This window comes from Ailuropoda melanoleuca, chromosome 4, assembly GCF_002007445.2.
Source record: "Ailuropoda melanoleuca isolate Jingjing chromosome 4, ASM200744v2, whole genome shotgun sequence".
Lineage (NCBI taxonomy): Eukaryota > Metazoa > Chordata > Mammalia > Carnivora > Ursidae > Ailuropoda > Ailuropoda melanoleuca.
The window spans coordinates 124,087,763-124,104,057 of record NC_048221.1 but is presented as its reverse complement, the minus strand read 5'-3'; the positions used below and the strand labels follow the sequence as shown (position 1 = coordinate 124,104,057).

The window sequence follows — 16,295 nt, the reverse complement described above, 5'->3', positions numbered from 1 at the left end:
ACGTGAAGAGATAATTAAGTTGCTATTTCTACATATTGTTTCATATTTGTATGTCTTGTTTCCTGAAAGCAGAGCCAGCTTCTGCTAGAGTTCTGGTCCAGCAGGCAGCACAGCCTTGGGTGTATCAAGGAAGATCTCAAAGCCTTATGTAGTAGACATCTATGTTGGCAACTATTGCCTGAGCCCCTACCCCAGGTTTTTTGGGGATTCCTACAAGAAAATGAAGCATAGCAATATTTCCTACTCTCTTGCTTTTCTTAGGTTTTTCTGCTAGTACCATTCTCTTCTACCAAAAACTAAATAACTAGCAATCCAACTCCAGTGATCTCAAAGTTTCATGAAGACAAAAATAATCCTTACTCAAAAATGGGGCATCTAAGGGTGCCTGAGTGGCTCAGTCAGTTAAACGTCTGCCTTCAGCTCAGGTCCTGATCCCAGGGTCCTGGGATGAAGCCCGGCATTGGGGTCCCTGCTCAATGGGGAGTCTGCTTCTCCCTCTCCCTTGGTCCCTTCCCCTCTGCTCGTGCTCTGTCTCTTTCTCTCTCTCTCTCAAATAAATAATAAAAATAAAATCTTTTAAAAATTGAGTGTCGTGTATGGCTCCACGTTCAAATTGAAATAATAAAAAGAATAGTGTTTACATTTGGTTATATTTGCAGACCTGACATTAGATGAGGCAAAAAGGAATACAGAAAAAGGCATAAGGAATAAGGAGATGGGGTGATGCCACTATGGCTACCCGTCTGAATGATTTGTACTTGATTCACCTAGAGTTCTGCTTCCATTCTAGTGCAGTAATAATGGGGAGAGGGATGTTTGCGTTGGAGATGTATCAATTCCTGTTCAGAAAATACAGATGCTGGGTCACTACCAGAACTTCAAGAATGCTCAAAATAAGACCAGTATAAAATTTGGCCTGAGGGATCCCTGGGTGGCTCAGATGGTTAAGCGTCTGCCTTTGGCTCAGGTCATGATCCCAGGGTCCTGGGATCGAGTCCTGCACTGGGCTCCTTGCTCAGCGGGGAGCCTGCTGCTCCCTCTGCCTGCTGCTCCCCCTGCTTGTGCTCTCTCTCTCTCTCTGACAAATAAATAAAATCTTTAAAAAAATGAAATTTTGCCCAAGTTTTTTTCTTTAGATTTTATTTTTAAGTAATCTCTACACCCAACTCACAACCCTGAGATCAAGAGTTGCATGCTCCATTGACTGAGCCAGCTAGGCACCCCTGTCCGAAATCAGTTTTTAAAAATAATTCTCCTTTTATGTATAACAGTCATGCTCATGAATAATGGCTAGAAAAGAGAAATAATAACTTGTCTCCAAAACAAGAATGGTAAGTATGCAGAGAGTCTAAATAAATTACTAGACCTGTCATTTGACTCTTACTTCATATCACAGTAGGCTTCTGGTTCCCTCTGAACCTTTACACTGATTCTCTGGGTTTTGAATGACTACAGACACAACTGAGTTTGTGTTCAAAGGTTAAGGGAACAAAAATGCCCAGAAAACCACTGGGAGGCTGGTGGGGTGACAAGTCCCAGAATACCAAAGATGCTACCCTACTCCACTGACATGTGAAGCAAGAGGTACAAAGCAGTATTAGCTTATGCTGAATCTCAGTATTTTGCACAGACCTTTTTGTGATTAAGAATTTGATTGATGACCCACTCAAACAGAATTTCTACACATTCTTACCTAGTAGGACTATGTTTGAAAAAATATAAAATACAGCAAAGCCCAGAGAAACCCTAACCTAAGAGAAGGTTTACTCTAGCCAGGGAATTCCATTTTTAAGAAAAAATAAGCTACTTAATGAGGCTGTTCAGTTCTTTCCTAGTCACCCTCCATCACCTCTAGCCTTGATTAAAAACTGAATTGTGAATTTTCCTTTTTAAAACATCTTACCGGGGCACCTGGGTGGCTCAATCAGTTAAGTGTCTGCCTTCAGCTCAGTCATGGTCCTGGAGACCTGGGATCAAGTTCTGCAAAGGGTTTCTTGCTCAGCCGGGAGCCTGCTTCTCCCTCTCCCTCTGTTGCTCCCCTTGCTTGTGCTCTCTTCTCTCTTTCTCTGTCAAATAAATAAGTAAAATCTTAAAAAAAATAAACATCTTGCTGTGGTAACTTACAGAAATAAGGTGTAGTGGAAAAAATTATTTAAAAGTTTGATGAATGTGCTCTTATTCCAGTTTTACCACAAACTGGGTGACTTTTGGGCGAGATATATAATCCTTCTGTTGTTCTGTTCTATACAATTAGAACAACTACTTGGCCCATGGCTCAAGCTCATTAAGATGACCTCGTGAGATGCCAAATTCCTTTGAGAATCATAGAATTTATTAGGATAAGGCATCACTATTATTTTAAAATGCAAACCAAATCATCATTTTATAAGCTTCCTTGGAAAACCTTGACCATTTTTATGCCTTTAGTAACTTACATTGGAGGGGGCGCCTGGGTAGCGCAGTCGTGAAGCGTCTGCCTTCAGCTCAGGGCGTGATCCTGGTGTTGCAGGATCGAGTCCCACATAGGGCTCCTCTGCTGGGAGCCTGCTTCTTCCTCTCCCACTCCCCTGCTGTGTTCCCTCTCTCGCTGGCTGTCTCTGTCACATAAATAAATACAATCTTTAAAAAAAAACTTATATTGGAGTTTTAAACTATATTAATCCTTAACTTCTAATTTTCTATGTATCTCCATTTATCTTACATCCTCTTACTTAAGGCTAAATAAAACAGGAATGCCAGGAATTAAAACACTCCCCCCCCCCAGGTTATATTACAAAGGTGATAACATTGCTTCTAGCACAAATATTTTCTGTGATGATCATTCTGGAAGCCAGAAAGTGTGATCAGTGTATGAGATGTAGGAAAGATAAACTTCAGTGGGTGAGGAGGCAGACAAGGGATGGGTAATCAGGTCTTACATCAAAAATCATTTGAGGGGATCCTGGGTGGCTCAGTTGGTGCCCTATTGGCTCCGCTCTCAGCAGGGAGTCTGCTTGAGAGTCTCTCTCTCCCTCTGCCCTTCCTCCCACTCTTTCTCTCTCTCTAAAATAAATAAATCTTTAAAAAATTTTCTGATATGAAGACTTTTTTTTCTCTTCATATTGATTAGAAGAAACACATAGTGGATGAAATCTGTAGCATTTCACTTGGGACGGTAGCTCCAGTCTGATGAATACATTTCCTGAAACTCGTATTAAGTGCAAAAGCGTGTCAATTCAGGTTTCTTATCAGTACACAGAAGGGATTTTAAATACAATATATGCATAAAGGAAATACTTTTATGTCCAAGGAGGTGGTTTCATAGTTTTCCTTTGATTAGAGCCAACTTCCTTCCTAAAGGGAGATCCATTATTTCTAATGTCCTCAAAGCAGACACTACACAGCATATTAAAGAGATCTTTGCTCATTAATTCAATGAAATGTATTAACCATGTATTGTCTGCAAGGCACTGGATTATAGGACATGGGGAACATTAAGATGTACAAGATACAAATCCTGCCATTTACCAGGTATGATGGTAGAGGCTTTATATCTATTACCTCAAGGATCTGGACTTTAGAAGGTGAGATAAGACACACAGAGAAATAATAATACAGCTGGCATATACTGAGCACCCAATAATTACCTGTTTAATGAATGAATATAAGGAACGTAAGAGATCTCAAAATAATCACCCTTGTTTCAGAGACGCAGAGACTAAGAGTCCCCCTTAGGTAGTGGTTTCCGACAGCAAGAACCTCATTTCATATCGGGTCGACCACTTCCGAGTTGCATAATGAATGGTCTGATCCTGGGCAGGTTAGGCTAATCTGAATTTTAATTTCCTAATCTGCGAGTTGGGTAAAGTGCCTCCCACTTGATAGTACTGTTATGGGGGATGGTGATAACGTATGTAAAGTTCCCCACATAGAAGGCGCTCAAAAAAGTGGCAGCGACTATTACTATTATTAAATTTTACTATTAGATTGATACCTCTAGCCATTGATCTAGTGTTCTTTCTACAATTGGCTTCAGTTAAGTGCATGCACTTCCTGAAAACGCACTTAAAGACCCCTAGAGACTCAGACCAGTGTTTTTATCTGGTGGGAGACATTAGTAATTTCACTTTGATAGAGCGGAGTGTGGAGAGGCTTGAGGGATTTGTCTCCAGAGCCCCTTTCAGGGCCCTTTACAGACTGCAAAAAGCCTGTCACCAAGGCTCCACGTCCACTCACGTCTCCTAAGCACCTACTGCGCGCAGCGCACCGCGCCAGGAGCTGCAACGGGCCGGGCACATACTCTTTCTCTGGTCTTTTACGTCACGGTTTGAGGGAACGAAGCCCTCTTCCCTGAGGTACTGCTGACTTGGTTCTTAGCAATCACCGTACCCACACGGATAGCTCCTAATCTCCGCACGGGAACGAAACCACAGGAGCCCCCTCCTCCGCGGCAGGGAATAGCAAGGACCCCTGGGAAATTGACCTTTCGCCTCCACTCACTCCTTACTTCAGCTCACCAATTTTGACGCTAGCGAATGAAGCGACGAGAAAACCTGGAAGGCGGGACTTAGTGTTGTCCGATCCACATTGATTGGACTGCGACGGCGTGAGGGGGTGGACCGCGTGAACAGGCCAGCGACCCTCCCTCGGTGGGCGGGGAGAGGTGGAGGCTGCGCTTGCGCACTGGGAGACGGCGGAAGTGGCCTGAGGCGGCTACGCGTGCGCGGTGGGCGGAGCGCGGCTCTTCTACCTCCTTTGCCAGCCTAAGTCTTCCCATCCTTGCCCAGCCAGCGTGGTTGGTGTTCGTGTTTCCGAACCTCGTCGCGGAGAGTCGCTGCCGAGTGGGCGCTCGGTGTTCGGGTCGTCATGGCTAGTTACGAATACGTGAGCCCGGAGCAGCTGGCTGGCTTTGATAAGTACAAGGTAGCGCGGGGCCCCGCGGACGCCCCTCTCCCGCCTCCTCCCGGCCTCTCCCTGGCGGCTGAGGGGCAGGCGCGGTCCGTGTCACCTTGTGCCGCGTGGCTCCGAGCGGCCTGGCGGGCGTTTCTCCGGGGGTCCTGCCGAGATCTGGAGCTTTGGGGTCAGGGTACGTGGGAGCATCCTAGGCCCGCCGCCTTGACTCGGTACCCTCCCGGGGGATTGCCTTTTCCTTAGGAGACCGCTCGACGAGAGTGGAAGCAGAGAATTCCCTGCTCTTCTTTACTTCATCATTATTCTTGTTTTTTAGCGGATGCCGTTCCCTTCGTGGTGTCTTAATTGTCTTCATTTTAATGAAGTGTCCACCCGTCTCTTGCATACAACTCGGATGGAGATGGTTTTTGGCAGATGAGGCCCGGGGAGGGGGAGTAAGTACTGAGGCCATGCTGCTGATGCACTCCACTTCTGCTCGCAATGAGGAGGCTTCCTCAGCACTAGATTGCGCTTGGGCTGCCAGATGAAGTAAATGTGCACAGAAGGAACTGTGTAGTAGAAAGAGCGCGGGCTTTGGAGTCTTAGAAACCTGATACCAAACTCTTAATTCCTTTACATGGCGTTGGGCCAGGTAGTAGTCCCTATGGTGCAAAATGGTTATAGGAATTTGCGAAGGGCCTGACACAGAATGGGCCTCCGGTAAATGCTGGTTGTTAACTTTCCTCCAAATCTGGTTTTTCTCCGCTGCTCCCTTATCAGTGAATGACTCCACTGTCCATCCAGTTTTCCGAGCCTGAAATCTGGGCTGTAACCTTTCATCCTTGCTGTCTGTGTCACTTTCACTCTTGATTCCTCTACCTCACCCACCAGGCAGTGAATCACTAAGTCCTGTACCTTCTGTCATTTTTAGCCTAAGCTGGAAGAGTGGTTCCATTACCGCTCTTCCCACATACACTTTAAGTAATCTTTTATTTTAGAATACTTTTAGAATAGATTTGGAGAAAAATCGTGAAGATAGTCAGGTTCCCTCATTTCTCATACCCGGTTTTCCCTATTATTAACATCTTGCATTAGTATGATACATTTGTCACGATTAATGAACCAATATTTACACATTATTAACTGAGATCCATACTTTACTCAGATTTCCTAAGTTTTCACCTAATGCCCTTCTGCTGCTCTGGGATTTCATCCAGGATATCACATTTCATTTAGTCGTCCAGTCTCCTTAGGCTCCTCTTGGCTGTGATCATTTATCAGACTTCCCTTCTTTTTGATAACCTTGATAGTTTTGAGGAGTTCTGGTTATGTATTTTGTAGAATGCCCACCAGTTGGGATTTGTGTAATGTTTTTCTAACGATGAGGCAAGGGTTATGGGTTTTTGGGAGGAAGAGTACAGAGATGAAGTGCCGTTCTCATTGCCTCGTATGAAGAGTACATGCTATCAATACGACTTGTCACTGTTGATATTGACTTTGATCACCTGGCTGAGGTAGTGTGTGTTTCTCCCTGTAAAGTTACTCTCTTTGGAAAGGAGTCGCTACGACTCTAAATAGTGGAAATAGCCCTCACTAAATAGCCCTCACTAAATAGTGGAGAGTTATGTCCCACTCCTTGAGGGCAGAGTATTGACATAATTTGTTTGGAATTATGCATGGGAGATTTGTCTTTTCTTCCCATTGTATATATATCCAATCATTTATTTATATCATGGATGAATATTTATTTTATACTTTGGGTTATACTCAAGTACTATTTTATTTTGTTGCTTGACCACATTTACTTTTGCCCTGTAGTCTTTTCTGTAGGTTAAATAGTGATCTTTAAAAAAATGTGCCTCTGGTCCCATTACTCCTTTGGTTAAAACCCACCACTGTCTTCCCATTGCTCTTGGATTGAAGTCCAGAAAATCCATAACATGATCTGCACGGCTGTGAATGATATGGTCTTTACCTGTCTTCAGCTTCACGTCATGCTCCTCACTGTCTGCCCTGCCAGCATTAGTAGCTATCTACTCCCCATCCCCCCTTTCCTTTTTCAGATCTTTAAATAATGTTGTTCCAGGAATGTAGCTTCCTTACCCATTTATATTAATCTTCATGTCTTCACTTAAACATTATTTCCTCAGAGAAGCACCCCCTAAGCTCCCCTCTCCTTTTAAGTGTGCTGTCAGAGTACCCTCTGCTCCTTTATGGAATTTGTTAGTGTGTCTCCCTATTAGAATGTAATACTCAAGTGGTTGACTTGGCTTATGGACCACCATGGCCTGAGCACAGTACTACTGTGCATACTAGGAACCCAATAGATATATATAGAATGAATGAAGAGCTGAAAAAAAATCATAATGGATTTTGTCTAAGTGGAATTGGAAAAACTGTAAAGGACCATAGCAAGTTATAGGACATTTCTCTGCTTTCAAGCAATATGGTGTCATAAAATTTTGATCTGAAGTGCTGACATGTATTAAATTTAAATGGAAAGAAGTTCCAGAGCCTTCTTGGTAACCTGGACAGGGCCTCACAACTTCATTGAAGAAGGTTATTAACCCAGATACCTCCTGTTTTGCCTTCAGCTCTCCTACCTTCCTGTTATCTCTTCCGCACTGTAAATATTGACGTATAAAACTTTTTTTCCTTATTAGGATCTGGTTTTCTGGGTTCAAGTGCCAGTAGAATAGCTGTTTCATTTGGAGTAGTGTCTGTAATATGGAATCGACTTTTTCTTATAAAGTAGTGTTCCCTAAATTTATATTTCCAACTAGATAGTTGTCCTAATTCATAGGAAATTTTATTTTATTTTTTATTTATTTTACTTTTTTTTTTTTTTTAAAGATTTTATTTATTTGACAGAGAGACAGCCAGCAAGTGAGGGAACACAAACAGGGGGAGTGGGAGAGGAAGAAGCAGGCTCCCAGTGGAGCAGGGAGCCCGATGGAGGGCTCGATCCCAGGACCCTGGGATCACACCGTAAGCCGAAGGCAGATGCTTAACGACTGAGCCACCCAGGCGCCCCCATAGGAAATTTTAGTGTGCTTTTCTATTCCTATCTTTTTCCCTCTTCTGTTATCTGACTCACTTCCTGTGTCTGACAGCATATTTCCTATCGTCCTGGAAAACAAAGGTCGGTTTAGCAAGCGTCCAGTGTTCACTAAAATGTAGTTTGTTGATTTTATTTTAAAAAAGGAGGGCCACAAATTATAACCTAAACTTCTTCTAGTAGAGGGTTTTTAGTATTGTGTTCATATTAAAAATATGAATCCAAAGGTGTCCAAAGGAAAAATCTATGTGGTCAGTTTTACTGGAATGTGAATTTCACCTGGAGACACTTTTTTCCTAGAGATCACACATTCCCATTGTGTGGTCTTCAACAGGAAGTGCTTTATAAATACTTTTTGAATTAAAACAGCTTTTGAAGCAGATCATCCCATAAATGGGTAAAGACTCAAAACAGTCAAGAGATTTTTATTCCCTGATGTGACCCTGTATATTAGAGCAAAGAGATGTGAGAAAATTTGATACTATAAAAGCTGCTGGTGGAAAAATTACTTTTGAATTAGTTTCATTTCTTTGTCTCCCTAGAGGTACATCTGAGAGCTACAGTTGGAAACCTGGCAGTTATTCAGAGTAACCGCCGAGAGGGGTGCACATGTGGGTGGTAATTAGATTTCTGTAGTAAGAAACTAAGACGATTGCTTTTCGGTGCAGAAGAAAGCATGGGATGGATTGTATGTTATATGCTGTCTTAGCACTTGTGTTCTCCGTTTGTTACCACAATTTTATTAAGCAGATGAGTAATTAGTTGAGAGTCTGCCTTCTCTGTTAGGATATGAGCTCTGAGAAGGTAGGACCTAGAGCTTGTCTTGTTCCACATGACCAGGGTCCAGCACATGAACAGAATAGGGGCTCAACAAATATTTATTCAAGGAATGAAAGTGTAAAAGAATATAAATCATTTTGTAAGTATGGTAAAAGGGAGCTGTGCATCTCCTGGATATCAGAAGAATACTGTATTTTGAATGTGAAGAGCTCAGGGGTTTAACTACTATTTTCTCCTTTGCTTATTTATGTACCTTTAGACAATTATATTGAGGGGTTTTACCTTTGAGAGGCTTATCATTCTTCCTTTTTACCTGTCATTTCTTTGGACAAGTCTTAACAGCTGAAGGATTTTCCCACTTACCTAAGGGTGAAACTTCTATTGTGGTTTACCTTATCTGACCTAGGGGAGGCATTGTTTAATTGATAGTGTAACAGCTAGTTTCAAATTGTATCATTTTGCTTTAGAGAGGAGGTAATGTTCTTTGAAATATCTTGCTTGGTTTCAATAATGTAATTTTATGATGAATTGGTTTCTGCTATTATTCTGTTGTTTCATGTTAACAACCTGATTGTAGGAACTGTGATAATTGTAAATTTATTAGTATTGCAGTTACCAGGTTGTAAAGAGAGACTGTGTGCATCTTGATGATAATTCTAAAGCGTCTGGCCTTCACCCTTACAGATTCGTACAGTTTGATTCTGTTTATCAGTAAGCATTTATTGATGGCCTCCTGTGTTGGGCATAGCACTGGGGCTGCAAAATGCAGTTAGATAAGTGCCAGGTGCTATGGGAGAGAAGTAAGCAGCTCCAGGGAGAGAGGGTTAAACCTGAGAAAGGTGACAGAGAGGGGATGGAGGGGAGAGGCAGAGCTCAGTCTAGAAAGATGAAGCTGAGTAGGCCCCACATTACCAGATGAAGAGGTAGAAAAGGCTTTACAGAGCAGAGCAGTGGAATGCAAAAGGAGTGGAGGCCTGAGAGTATTTTCTGGGAACCGTAAGAAGGTAGAGGTTTAAGCATAATGGTGGAGGGGCAGGAGGATGAGGCTGAAGAGGGAGGTGGGGCCCTGTCAAGAGGGGAAGCTTTGATGGAGAGGGCTTCTAGATTTTACCCTGTAGATCAGTGTTTCTGTGGCCCGAGGTCTTTCAGCGTCAGAATCACCTGGGAAAGTGTTTAAAGAGAGTCTTAGCCTCACTTTGGGAGATTCAGATTGGGTAGATGACTGTTACCTGCATGTTAAATACCTCAGGTGATTTTTAAGGCATATCGTAATGCTGTAGGTTTGGGGGAACTGTTTGGTTTTAAACAGGATCAGATTTTAATTTTAGGAAACTTACCCTGGCAGCTTGTAGAGAATGAATGGGTGGGGTGAACTGGAGACCTTTTAAAATCCTTCTGGATAAACCTAGGTAAGAAATGAGGGAAGCCTGAATCTAAGCAGTAGAGATAGAAAGGGAATGGGGATGCTAAAGATAGAAGTCAAGACTGGTTAACCTACCCACTGAATTTGGCCGGCAGATATGTTTCATTTGGCCCACACCATACTTTGTTTCAAAAACTAGCATCTTCCCCATAAAAATCCAGATTTCTGGGTTCGTTTGAAAAACCGGAATAGTGGACAATATTGGCCCCGAATTTCCTCTTGGCAAGACTCCCCTGAAGCTAAATAGTGCTTGCCCTCTTTAACAGAGGTATCTGTTCTCCAGTTTGCCGTTTTCCTACCAGCCCATACACTTCGTGGGCGTCTGCTTTGTTCAGTTTATCTTTCTGACCCCTGTGGATGTTTGTTTGTGATCCTTGATTTAAGATTAAAAATTGACAGAATGTGGTGACTGAGAAGTTGGAGGTGTTGGTGGGGTGAGTCAGGGATGAAGGATGGGGAGGAGTCTGGGATGACTCGGGTTCTGGTAAGATGACTGAGTGCATAGAGGCCGTAGTCACTGAGTAGGGGTTTTGTGAAGCGTTAACCCTGGAAAGGTACCCTTGGTAACAACAGCACCTAACACTTGTTTGGTCTAAAACTTAACCCTCTTGATAGCCCAAAGGGGCGGTATTATGAACTCATATCTGATGAGTAAACAAACTCCTGAAAGATTGACCCTTATAGAACAGAAGCATAATTATAATTTAAGTGATAAGTGATGCTGAATGTGGAAGGATAACAGCAATCTTTTGTGCAGGGCACTTCTCTTGGACGGGGCCATGTGAAGGTGTGGTTTGTGGACTGGGAATCAAAACAAAGAAAACTTCATGCTCTAAAGAAATATCGCTTGTGGATGAGTTATCCTCCACTAGAGGAATATTTCTGGAATGATTTCAAAGATTAGAGCACTTTTCTTCTGAGCCAGAGGAGACGCATGAGAAATTCTTAGTCTTTTGATTTGTACTTGCTATGAGTGCAGGCCAGCTACAGTATACCATGTTAATTAATGGCGTTACCTAGATATGTTATGCTTAATTCAAACACAGCTTATCTTTTGTTGTGCTTGGTCTCCTTGAGAAGTTTGGGGGAGCTGCCCTCTCCCGCCTATAAATACATTCATAAGGCATGAAAAGCTTTTTAGTGGCCTTATTTTTTTTTTTTTAAGATTTTAAGTAATCTCTACACCCAACGTGGGGCTCAAACTCACAACCCTGAGATCAAGAGTCACATGCTTTGCCAACTGAGCCAGCCAGGTGCCCCTTTTTTATTATTTTTTAAGATATTATTTTTAAGTAATCTCTTGAGTGGCCATAGATATAGATTTACGAATGTCTCATGGAAAGAATTATTTTTGCAGTTGACAGAGACAGGAGTCTTTCAGAAGGAATGAAAGGATGAATGGGGAACTTTTGCAGAACAAGAGGGAGGGAGATTAAGTGGTAGGCAGAAGGTCACCACATTTTTAGGTACTATTTGGAAGAGACATCTTGACTTGGTTCTTTGACTATTTTCTGAAACATCAGTTCACTGAGGATGGTTTGTTTTTCTAACCCCTGTAATACTTAAATGTGAAGAACTTTGCTGAATAAGAATTTGCCTAGCTCATAAGGGAGAGTTGGTGAAGATGTTCCAGAGAGACTGATGGGGGAACCAAGGCACAGAGACCAGGAAGATCATGGTAAATTAGACATAAGGAAGTGGTGGGTATGCGAGGTACCAGGCTGAGCCTAGTGAGCCCAGTGAAGGAAAGTTGAAATGGCAAGAGCAATATCATTGTAAATACTGAGTAATAATAATAATGATAGTGATAGCAAATGTTTATATAGCATTTACTATATGCCAGGCATTGTTTAAGTGCTTTTACATATATTATTGCATTTAATATTCTCAAGTGCCTTGTGAAGTAGAGTTACTGTTATTTTACTGAGGCAAGAGAATTTAACTTGCTCAAGGACCCAAAGCTGAGATTTGAACCTAGGCGGTCTGGGCTAGGAGCCCATTTTCTTCATGCTATGCTTCCTCTCGAATCTAAGAATGAAAGATAAACTCTGGCTTGTAGTTAGTGGATGTTTTGTACCAGATATAGAAACATGAGAATAAACACCTTCAGTGACATGCTTAATTGGGTTTGTGTCTAATGTTTGCAGGTGGGGAAAATGTACAGTGAAAAAGAAAGAACTATTTTTGTTTTCTCCCATTTTAAAATTATTAGTGGGGGCAAGTGGATGTCTGTATTTACTAGTCTTAACATTTTGTTGAGTATTAAGAACATTTTGTATACTACTAGTAGCTTTAACTGAGATAAAGTCTTTTGATTAAATAATTAGCTTTGGGACTAACATTAAGATGGAAAGAAACCACGTGCTAGTATTTTGACTTACTGTCCTCTCTAACCAAATTCCCTCGTCTGTGAAATGGAGTAGTATCTGCCTCATAGGATCATTATCAAAATTGAATGAGTTAATATTTGTAAAGTGGCTGGCACATGGCATATTAGTGTTAAGTAAGAAATAAAACTTGACATTTGTGCCTCCCTGTTTGTGAACATTGGCTAACATATAACATACCCATGTGTACCCACACCCCAGGAAGTTATACCAAGAGAAGGTGTATTTTAGGGAAGCCAAGTTAAGGGTGACAATTTAATGGAGAGATAAGAAGAGTAACAGAGGTCTGTGTCTAGCTTGGGTCCCACAGAGAGACTTTGACTTCAGATTTCTTCTTCTGTTAAATCATATATAATAGTACAACAAGCAGAGTAAGTAAATTTTTTCAAATACCACTCTCCTATTTAAGAATCAGTGGTATCCTCCGTGTATTTATCATGTGTTTGATATCCAGGTTTCCCCGCAAGGATTTCAGGTTTCTTCACTAAATGACCCCTCCTTTTGTCCTCTCATCTCTTATTAGAATTTATTATAGATTATTTAAGTTTAGCAGGCAAACCTGTTTGTCAGGTAACTTGCTTGTTTTTACTGCTCTAGCTTCTCCAATCTTCTGTCACTATCTTTTTCTCTCTGACTTGTTAGTAGATGTAAGTGGTAATGTTGATTGAAATGTTATCTCATTGTCTACAGAGTCATGTTTTCTGTGAGTGTAGTTCTGAAAGTCTTGTAGATAAAAAGTATTTTAAGAAATTTTAAATTTTTGTCCCAGGGTTATTTGAAGCCCCCCCCCTTTTTTTTGCACTTTAAATTTAGGTTTGGTGTTTTTATACCATATATTGTTTCTAGCATAATGCCTTGCATTTAGTAAATGTAGTGAGTACTTGCTGCATTTTATTATACCTTGTTTCTTGCTTGCAGTGCAGATTTGAAGTTACCATAAGGAAGAATAGGTGTTGGCCACTAAACTAACAGTGTGGTTTATCCTTCAGCCAGGGGTTTTGGGAATGTTGTTAATGTTAGCTTTCACCAGAGCAGTGATCCTCAAACCTGAGTGTGCTGCAGAATTACCAGGGGGGTCTGTTAAAAGAGATTGCTGGGCTGCGCTCCTAGAGTGTCTGATTCTGTATGTCTGGGGCAGGATCCAAGAATATGGGTTCAGTTTGGTGACTACACTTTGCGAACCACCTCATCAAAGAAATATTCAATTATATTGCAATCTGAAGAGCAGTTAATAAAACCAAGAGATAGTTATAAAGGAGTAAGAAACTATATTACTGTAATGTGTTAGCTCTCAAGCATCAGGGAGTCTTGATTTTGTGGTTAGGAGCCCTAAGATACCTCTTAGTAGAAAAGAGGATGTAGTGCTTTCAGAATTGTGCAGTAGTTTCTTTTTTTTTTTTTTTTTGAGATTTTATTTATTTATTCGACAGAGTTAGAGACAGCCAGTGAGAGAGGGAACACAAGCAGTGGGAGTGGGAGAGGAAGAAGCAGGCTCACAGCGGAAGAGCCTGATGTGGGGCTCGATCCCAGAATGCTGGGATCACGCCCTGAGCCGAAGGCAGACACTTAACAACTGCGCCACCCAGGCGCCCCTGTGCAGTAGCTTCTTATCGCTGGGTAACAAATGATCACAGACTTGATGGCATAAAACAACACACACTTATTATCTCACCGTTTATATGAGTTGGGAGTCTGGGCATATGGATAATTTTGAACTCAAGAATTTTGGAGATAGTTTTAAAAAATTAGAAATATTTCGAGTTTGGTTGCATCTGAAATGATTAACAGTAAATACAGTTTATGAACTATTAATAGCTTGTATTGAGCCACATTTTATGGATTACTACAGCTAACTAAATATGTTTTATAAGTATAAAGCTTTGGGGCGCCTGGATGGCTCAGTTGGTTGAGCAGCTGACTCTTGATTTTGGCTCAGGTCATGATCTTGGGATTGTGGGATCAGGCCCCACATTGGGCTCCTTGCTCAATGGGGAGTCTGCTTGAGGAGTCTCTCTCCTTCTTTTTTTTTTTTTTTTTAAAGATTTTATTTATTTATTTGACAGAGATAGAGACAGCCAGCGAGAGAGGGAACACAAGCAGGGGGAGTGGGAGAGGAAGAAGCAGGCTCACAGCGGAAGAGCCTGATGTGGGGCTCGATCCCAGAATGCTGGGATCACGCCCTGAGCCGAAGGCAGACACTTAACAACTGCGCCACCCAGGCGCCCCTGTGCAGTAGCTTCTTATCGCTGGGTAACAAATGATCACAGACTTGATGGCATAAAACAACACACACTTATTATCTCACCGTTTATATGAGTTGGGAGTCTGGGCATATGGATAATTTTGAACTCAAGAATTTTGGAGATAGTTTTAAAAAATTAGAAATATTTCGAGTTTGGTTGCATCTGAAATGATTAACAGTAAATACAGTTTATGAACTATTAATAGCTTGTATTGAGCCACATTTTATGGATTACTACAGCTAACTAAATATGTTTTATAAGTATAAAGCTTTGGGGCGCCTGGATGGCTCAGTTGGTTGAGCAGCTGACTCTTGATTTTGGCTCAGGTCATGATCTTGGGATTGTGGGATCAGGCCCCACATTGGGCTCCTTGCTCAATGGGGAGTCTGCTTGAGGAGTCTCTCTCCTTCTTTTTTTTTTTTTTTTTAAAGATTTTATTTATTTATTTGACAGAGATAGAGACAGCCAGCGAGAGAGGGAACACAAGCAGGGGGAGTGGGAGAGGAAGAAGCAGGCTCATAGCAGAAGAGCCTGATGTGGGGCTCGATCCTATAACGCCGGGATCACGCCCTGAGCCGAAGGCAGACGCTTAACCGCTGTGCCACCCAGGCGCCCCGGATTCTCTCTCCTTCTGCATCTCCTCCCACTTGTGTTTTTTTTCTCTCTCATAAATCTTAAAAAAAAAAGTATAAAGCTTATATTTCAGGTGGGTAAAGACAGGCCTTATATTAAAATCATTTGACAGTAGGAGTCCTATTCTCCTTACATTGTTTAGAAGACAAAGTAGAGGAAATCTGCTGCTGAGTATAGATAGCAGAGCATTACTTGGAACAGTGGCCCCAGTCTAATTTAATAATTTGTTCAAAGCTCTGTATTTAGTGAAGGGTGTGTCAGTTCGTATCAGTTTTCTTACCAGTACAGAGAAGGGATTTGAAATACAGTACCTTTGTAAAGGAGATTCTTTTATGTCCAAGGAGGTGGTTTCATAATTTTCCTTTCATTGGAGCCAATTTCCTTCTTAAATTACGGGGAGTCTCACATTTTTAATGTCCTTCTTGAAAATGTATACTTCTCAGCGTATTTGGAAGTAATTTATTTTTTTTTTATTTTTATTTTTTTTAAAGATTTTATTTATTTATTCGACAGAGATAGAGACAGCCAGTGAGTGAGAGAGGGAACACAAGCAGGGGGAGTGGGAGAGGAAGAAGCAGGCTCATAGCAGAAGAGCCTGATGTGGGGCTCGATCCTATAACGCCGGGATCACGCCCTGAGCCGAAGGCAGACGCTTAACCGCTGTGCCACCCAGGCGCCCCTGGAAGTAATTTAGAAGTCATTGTACTGCTAACCCTAACCCGTAGTCTAACCCATAATCCTCTCTACCTGATGTACTTTAAGTCTTGTAACTGGCCTCTATTTGCACTTTGGTCCCTGTCCAGTTCTTTTTACACTATAATCAGTACGATCCTTTAAAAATGTAAATCAGGATGTGCATTGGGTTTAGAATAAAATCTAGCTCCCTGTGGTCTTGCTAGGTG

General features: G+C 41.8%; 1 protein-coding gene across 1 annotated transcript in view; it reads left to right on the top strand.

Moving 5' to 3' along the window:
- Positions 1-4,690: 4,690 nt before the first annotated feature.
- SELENOI (selenoprotein I) overlaps positions 4,691-16,295 on the top strand; it is a 39,926-nt gene continuing 28,321 nt past the window's right edge. The window contains exon 1 of the mRNA XM_002913785.4: positions 4,691-4,902. Coding sequence (XP_002913831.3) covers positions 4,846-4,902 — 57 coding nt within the window. The 5' untranslated portion in view covers positions 4,691-4,845. The remainder of the gene's footprint in view (positions 4,903-16,295) is intronic.